General features: G+C 37.9%; 2 protein-coding genes across 2 annotated transcripts in view; both read right to left on the bottom strand.

The window, feature by feature from the left end:
* Nucleotides 1–4,199: 4,199 nt before the first annotated feature.
* Nucleotides 4,200–5,520, bottom strand: LOC112508996. Its single transcript, XM_025113865.1, has 4 exons — nt 5,498–5,520; nt 4,941–5,067; nt 4,374–4,847; nt 4,200–4,232 (listed from the first exon to the last, which is right to left on the bottom strand). Exons 1-4 carry the CDS (start codon nt 5,518–5,520, stop codon nt 4,200–4,202), a joined length of 657 nt encoding a protein of 218 aa, XP_024969633.1.
* Nucleotides 5,521–7,466: 1,946 nt separating this feature from the next.
* LOC112508995 (protein FAR1-RELATED SEQUENCE 5-like) overlaps nt 7,467–8,226 on the bottom strand; it is a 4,897-nt gene continuing 4,137 nt past the window's right edge. Inside the window, exons 7-8 of the mRNA XM_025113864.1 lie at nt 7,640–8,113; nt 7,467–7,499 (exon numbers count right to left, since the gene is read on the bottom strand). Of these exons, the coding sequence (XP_024969632.1) occupies nt 7,467–7,499; nt 7,640–8,113 (507 nt within the window). The remainder of the gene's footprint in view (nt 7,500–7,639; nt 8,114–8,226) is intronic.

Genomic DNA, 8,226 nt, shown 5'->3' with positions numbered 1-8,226 from the left:
GGAATTTTTATTTCTTTTGTTTTAGCTATTTATTATTGCTTCTTGTAAGTATTTAGGGTGTTACATAAACGCACGAAGTAGATGTTAACATTTTTAGTACATATGGTATATTTGTTTGCTTTTTAAGAGTTTGACATTTTCTCTCTTCAGGAATGCGTTAAGAGTATGTGGAATAAGATTCATGAGTTGTCTACCGCAAGAGATGAGGCAGATTTGCATCTATAGTCGCTTATTGACCGCTTTCTCGGGGACGTTGAGATTGAAGAATTCAAGTATAAGTTGTCACAAGTACTTAAAGGGAGCCAATGGTACAACCAACCAACAGAGCCAACAGTCTACGAGCAGTCACAGCCACCCACTGCAGATGCTACACCACCAACGTCTGGTCACGTGCCGACGTTGGCTATTGTTGAAGTAACACCTGCGAAGGTGGCAACCATATCGGATGCTGATTTATTGTCCCCGTTATCTCAGTTCTGGACAAGTCCGACAGTGATCGCTGAGGTTGATAGGGCTTCAAATGAGAAGTCGGCGCATCACACGAGATATAATATACGGTCGAGTAAGCAGGCTGATCATACAGTACAGTTAAAGAGGCCATCATTCATCTCACATGAGGACAAAGTTGGAAGTGTCCGAAATAGGACTATTGAGCAGTCTGAAAGTCAGTCACGAAAGATGTGTAAGAGAGGCGATGAAGGAGCAGTTAAGTGTATGCAAGGAAGTAGTGGACAACAACTTGTTGCTTATGGTGACATCATCCACCATCGTTTGATCTGGGGTTAAGCCTATGCGATAAACAAGTCGTTCCGGTTGTGGATAGTACACGGGCAAGGAGGGATCCAAAGCTTAGTTTTAAGCTACGATCACCTTATGTTTCACGGGCTGTTACGTTTCACGTAACTAATGATGAACGTAAGCTACAAGAGTGGGTAATGTGAGGGATCGGTGGAATTATGTAAGTCACATCATTGAAATGTTTTAATATTTTGTTATAACAAATACATTTTTTATTACTCGATGACCTAATATTATGATTGTAACTATGCAGTGAGCCAGTCTTCTCATCACCAAATGGACTAATTGTTACACGGAAAACAATGCAATCACTTGCATCCTAGTCCCAGGTTTGCAAAGATGTTTTGGACGCATGGTCAACAGTCCTCAACAGGGAAGAAAGATTAAGGAGCCATGAATTTCCACACCGCCTTTTCTATCTGACATACGTTGCGGTAACTTTACATACTACCCAAGTTTCTTATTCAAATGACAAAATGTATATGATCAAATCAATGTGCAATATCAAAGTAACAGCTGTTATAATTAGCATTGTAGGTGCTTACATTTTATAGTGTAAATGTCTACTTTGTTATTGGATGTCGACATGTAGATTCACGTACGGTCGAGTCATAGTGAACCTATAGTTCAACGCAATGAACATCTTTCTCGATTTCATGAAGGGATATAGCGTGACAGCAGGTCACGTAACCGATACATATGCACGGGAAGTTCACATTATACATAGTCACATGGATATCACATGAGACATATGCACACGTAGTTCACATGAGACATATGGCCTAATCATATCACCACACAGGGCCTAAGCACATTAACACATTGAGCCTGACCAACTGAACAACATTGGTTCATTAGTATTGATATGAACCAATGTGTGATCATTACGTTCATTAACTATAGTTTACACGACCCAATGTTCACTTTTGTGTTCATTCATGCGATTAGTTGTTCATATGTCCACCGAGGTTACATACAGCTGAACATATACGAATTACCTTGTTCACAGTTACCACAGATACTGAACATTGGGTGATGAACTTGTTCGTATCGATACGCATGAGAACATGATCGGGCTCTGTGATTTAGGTTAAACTCTAGTGGGTGATGCACCTATCGCCCGAAATATGAGATATACGACGTGAGGATCGTACACACACCTATCCGGTTTTAAACTGTGATGGAGTACTATTCGCAACAAGCACAAGACCAACGATATAAGTAATATGGGATCAGTATTCACAACAATAACAGATACTGGTCAGTTGTTATTTTAACGCAAAATATAGGTCGACCTTGTGAACATACGTCTTCATAGACTTCCTATAACTGTTATGCATACATGACCGAGCCGGATCATATATTCATCTGAGCTACTGGTTCACATGTCGGGATATGAACACAGACATGGCATACTGACCGAAATTATGATTTTATTCATGTGATGTTGTTGTGCATTTATGAACACATTCTGCTTACTTTGGTTGTTAGTATGTTGTGTGTGGCCTTTGGTCTTATTATCTCATGACATGTAATGGAACTGTTCATGCGCGTCAACCTTTCAGTTATGCCGCGTGTTCATACAGATGATCAGCAATGAACCAAAACACCTTTGCGTAGTTGAATTGTAAAGTTTGATATGTTAATACCTCTTATGTAAAATCTACAAAGAACGCACGTCTTTGTTAAGTGAAACTAACTACCTTATGTTGTTCGCAGATGGATCCAATCATGAGAGATCAATCTTTGGATGTGCACCAAAGGTACCATATTTTCAAAAATATCATATCAAGCTACACACTAAATGACAAAGGGCTGATTGGTATGCGTAATGTTGACATGGTACGTATCACGTTTTGGTATGAAGATAATTGTACAATACCTGAACGCGTATTTAAATACTAACAACTAGGTTCCATAATCATTATACAGATATTTTTCCTGATCGTAGAAGATGCGTACTATTACATGGTAGTGTCTGATCTAAAACACCCATCAATCATGATTGTTGACTCCACGGATCGTGATGGCACGATTGAAGATATCTATGGATCTATTACTATATCTTTGGTTAGTATACTTTATTATTGGTCTTAGAGTCTGGATGCAATTTATACACCATATCTAACTATTTTTATTTATGATTTATTCAGCAAGACATGCTGATTATGCATCTAATGAGAGAGGGACATGAGGCTGGGAAAATATATGCAAAAAGGGACTAGGAAAAGATCCGAACCAGGTGGCAGTCCCGTGAAGGATCGATCGACTGTGGTGTAACGCTCATGCGGCATATGGAGACCTTTTTTGGAAGTGACCTTGGGAAATGGGATTGTGGTATGTATAAGGAGAGCACGAAGCAAAAGAGGCAACTCAAGGATTTGCGGACCAAGTACTGCTCCAAACTCATACTCAATGAGGAGAACATCAGAAAGAGTGCAGTCATAAAAGATGTTCATCGATTCATCGCAATGGAGACGTCATACAATGCGAAGAAGAAGCATGGTGATACACATAAAGGTCGGGGGAAAGGGTAGAAGGAATTTGTAGTTGGTGTTGACATTTTAATATTTCTAGTTTTTATTTTGAACTTTATCCTCTAGCTCAGTTATGTTAGGGCAACAGTTTTGGGACATGAAACTGCATAACTTTTTTATTAAATGAAGTATGTCTTTTGAACACCCTGATGAATCTTATAACCTGTAGAACATCTACATAAGATGGTTTTCTATTGGTATATTTGGTCAATTACTTTTGATGCAGGGATTGATATCAGGTGTGAAATTCTACCTAAAATTGAAGCTATCCTATCTTTTCCGCCAGCCCGAGGTGATACATGGAAAAGTTTAGACAGTTGATACGGGTGTACTTTTTGATAATGTGATTAGTTATGTGGATTTAGTGAGTTATTTGGTGATTATACCAAATGCCAAAACTGTTAACCGACTTAGGGTATGGTTGTTTATGTATTTGTACACCAATACCGATAGCTTAATCCATGTATGACTTAATCCAAACAACTAAATATCCCCTTACTGTTAGTTACATGTTACTGTATCAAAAATACAATTATTGTTAAACTCTGTCTACATGTGGCAATATAGTAGGTGCTCAAACATTTAACTGTATAAACTTTCATCTCGAAAAGTTATTGAAAGTGTATATGTTATACACGGTGTCACATACATGGTTGGAACATAATGTGATATTAAAGAGAAAACACATCCTTAACGGCGCATGACATCTAAAAAAAACTAAACGTCATAACTAATAGTTTGAATAAACATCCTTAACGGCGCATGACATTAAAAAAACTAAACGGCATAACCAATATTGTGAATAMAAACAAACAAACCAAAATCTAAACTACAAGGCAACGACGTCGCACGAACATACGTCAGTCAGACAGCAACAACTAAGCAACGGAAACGATCCTAAAAAATATGTAATTGAATGCTAACTACTCTATCAATTCTGGGCAATTACGTTAGTCGTGGCCACTACGTTGTCCACACATTGCACATTTTCATTTTACTTTTTTGCTGTTATTTTGTATTTTTTTCGGACACACTTACCATCCTCTTGCCAGTGCCACAACCCTTGTTCCTTATTCCAGACGGTGGTAGGATGTCCACCTCATCAGGTATGGAGACACCTAGATGATCTCTAATCGCATCCAGCTTTTTATGTGATGGGTCTTCGTATGTAACTTCCTTCTCTATATCACCCATGAATTTATCGAGGTTACGCCCCAGTCTAGCTAATATAGATTTATTATTACGTGTGATGCTTACTATGTCGTCGACTTTGGAATATACATCAATTATACACTCCTCTTTTTCGGCATCAAGCTCACCATAACGCACTCTTGCGGATTGTATCTGCACTGGAACTAACTGTTGTTTCCAACGACGTAATACGTATTTTTCCAGAATGGATTCAACTTCGTCGTTTATCAGTACCTTGAATGCTTGACGACAAAGATACCCGTTATGCGTGAATAGGTTGCAATCGCATTCAACTGTGTTTGTTGAGTAATTACGGCACACCTGTCGTGTCAGAAATGGTAAAAACAACAACAGTCAAATTAAAATAAAAAGGATATGAATCAGTTTGTAGAAGGTGAGTTGGAGATATGATACCTGATACGTAATTTTGTCAGATGATTTCTTGGTCTTGTGGCTTATCACGAATGAGTTTAACTCATCACGACATTCGACGGTCTCAATATTACAAAACCAAACAGCCTTATGTTGGTCCCGAAAGGGTCTACAAGATAAGACACAGTTTATAGAAGGGGGGGATGAATACAAACACAGAGTTTTCAAATTTATAATATATATTGATAGAGAAGATCAATACAGATTTTACAAGATTGTTTACGGAAAGATAAGGTAAAAAAAATCCTATCTAAACAACCTTTGGTTACACACAGATCTTTAGCAAATAGAAGAAAAAATAATGCTAGAAAATAAAGATCTTTTACTTAAGCAAGGAGAGGCTTGAAGAAAGAATAGGTTAGCAGAGAGATGCGCGCGTACATTCTCTTNNTGTCTTACTAGATTGATCTTTCTAGTCTCCTGAACCTGAGTGGTTCCTTCATACTGGACACATAGAGTAATCCCATACGGATTTAGAAGATTTGAGTTTCATCACAGAGTGATAAATCTCATCAGGAAGAGACATAGCTATTATAGACCGAGCACGCGTTTCTATAGCCATTTTCTTATTGTCCTCATCACTCCACTGATGTGGAAGCTTTTGAATCTGCCGTTCAGGAATCGCGGCAGTCGTAGCTGTTGCTGGAACAGCCGAAACAATAGCAAATGGAATATATGGTCCATTTTCTATACAGATGATCAGCAATGAACCAAAACACCTTTGCGTAGTTGAATTGTAAAGTTATGTTAATACCTCTTATGTAAAATCTACAAAGAACGCACGTCTTTGTTAAGTGAAACTAACTACCTTGTGTTGTTCGCAGATGAATCCGATCATGAGAGATCAATCTTTGGATGTGCACCAAAGGTACCATATTTTCAAAAATATCATATCAAGCTACACACTAAATGACAAAGGGTTGATCGGTATGCGTAATGTTGACATGGTACGTATCACGTTTTGGTATGAAGATAATTGTACAATACCTGAATGCGTATTTAAATACTAACAACTAGGTTCCATAATCATTATACAAATATTTTTCCCGATCGTAGAAGATGCGTACTATTACATGGTAGTGTTTGATCTAAAACACCCATCAATCATGATTGTTGACTCCACGGATCGTGATGGCACGATTGAAGATATCTATGGATCTATTACTATATCTTTGGTTAGTATACTTTATTATTGGTCTTAGAGTCTGGATGCACAATATGCACCGTATCTAACTATTTTTATTTATGATTTATTCAGCAAGACATGCTGATTATGCATCTAATGAGAGAGGGACATGAGGCTGGGAAAATATATGCAAAAACGGACCAGGAAAAGATCCGAACCAGGTGGCAGTCCCGTGAAGGATCGATCGACTGTGGTGCAATGCTCATGCGGCATATGGAGACCTTTTTTGGAAGTGACATTGGGAAATGGGATTGTGGTCTGTATAAGGAGAGCACGAAGCAAAAGAGGCAACTCAAGGATTTGCGGACCAAGTACTACTCCAAACTCATACTCAATGAGGAGAACATCAGAAAGAGTGCAGTCATAAAAGATGTTCATCGATTCATCGCAATGGAGACGTCATACAATGCAAAGAAGAAGCATGGTGATACACATAAAGGTCGGGGGAAAGGGTAGAAAGAATTTGTAGTTGGTGTTGACATTATAATATTTCTAGTTTTTATTTTGAACTTTATCCTCTAGTTCAGTTATGTTAGGGCAACAGTTTTGGGACATGAAACTGCATAACCTTTTTTTATAAATGAAGTATGTCTTTTGAACACCCTGATGAATCTTATAGCCTGTAGAACATCTACATAAGATGGTTTTCTGTTGGTATATTTGGTCAATTACTTTTGATGCAGGGATTGATATCAGGTGTGAAATTCTACCTAAAATTGAAGTTATCCTATCTTTTCCGCCAGCCCGAGGTGATACATGGAAAAGTTTAGACAGTTGATACGGGTGTACGTTTTGATAATGTGATTAGTTATGTGGATTTAGTGAGTTATTTGGTGATTATACCAAATGCCCAAACTGTTAACCGACTTAGGGTATGGTTGTTTATGTATTGGTACACCAATACCGATATCTTAATCCATGTATGACTTAATCCAAACAACAAAATATCTTCTTACTGTTAGTTACATGTTACTGTATCAAAAATACAATTATTGTTAAACTCTGTCTACATGTGGCATTATAGTAGGTGCTCAAACATTAAACTGTATAAACTTTCATCTCGAAAAGTTATTGAAAGTGTATATGTTATACACGGTGTCACATACATGGTTGGAACATAATGTGATATTAAAGAGAAAACACATCCTTAACGGCGCATGACATCTAAAAAAAAACTAAACGTCATAACTAATAGTTTGAATAAACATCCTTAACGGCGCATGACATTAAAAAAACTAAACGGCATAACCAATATTGTGAATACAAACAAACAAACCAAAATCTAAACTACAAGGCAACGACGTCGCACGAACATACGTCAGTCAGACAGCAACAACTAAGCAACGGAAACGATCCTAAAAAATATGTAATTGAATGCTAACTACTCTATCAATTCTGGGCAATTACGTGAGTCGTGGCCACTACGTTGTCCACACGTTGCACATTTTCGTTTTGCTTTTTTGCTGTTATTTTGTATTTTTTCGGACACACTTACCAGCCTCTTGCCAGTGCCACAACCCTTGTTCCTTATTCCAGACGGTGGTAGGATGTCCACCTCATCAGGTATGGAGACACCTAGATGATCTCTAATTGCATCCAGCTTTTGTTGTGATGGGTTTTCGTATGGAACTTCCTTCTCTATATCACCCATGAATATATCGAGGTTACGCCCCAGTCTAGCTAATATAGATTTATCATTACGTGCGATGCTTACTATGTCGTCGACTTTGGAATATACATCAATTATACACTCCTCTTTTTCGGCATCAAGCTCACCATAACGCACTCTTGCGGATTGTATCTGCACTGGAACTAACTGTCGTTTCCAACGACGTAATACGTATTTTTCCAGAATGGATTCAACTTCGTCGTTTATCAGTACCTTGAACGCGTGACGACAAAGATACTCGTTATGCGTGAATAGGTTGCAATCGCATTCAACTGTGTTTGTTGAGTAATTACGGCACACCTGTCGTGTCAGAAATGATAAAAACAACAACAGTCAAATTAAAATAAAAAAGGATATGAATCAGTTTGTAGAAGGTGAGTTGGAGATATGATACCTGATACGTAATTTTGTCA

Source organism: Cynara cardunculus, assembly GCF_001531365.2.
Source record: "Cynara cardunculus var. scolymus isolate 2C chromosome LG 3, CcrdV1, whole genome shotgun sequence".
NCBI lineage: Eukaryota > Viridiplantae > Streptophyta > Magnoliopsida > Asterales > Asteraceae > Cynara > Cynara cardunculus.
Note: the sequence above shows the minus strand (reverse complement) of the source record. Positions and strands in the feature narration are given on the sequence as shown.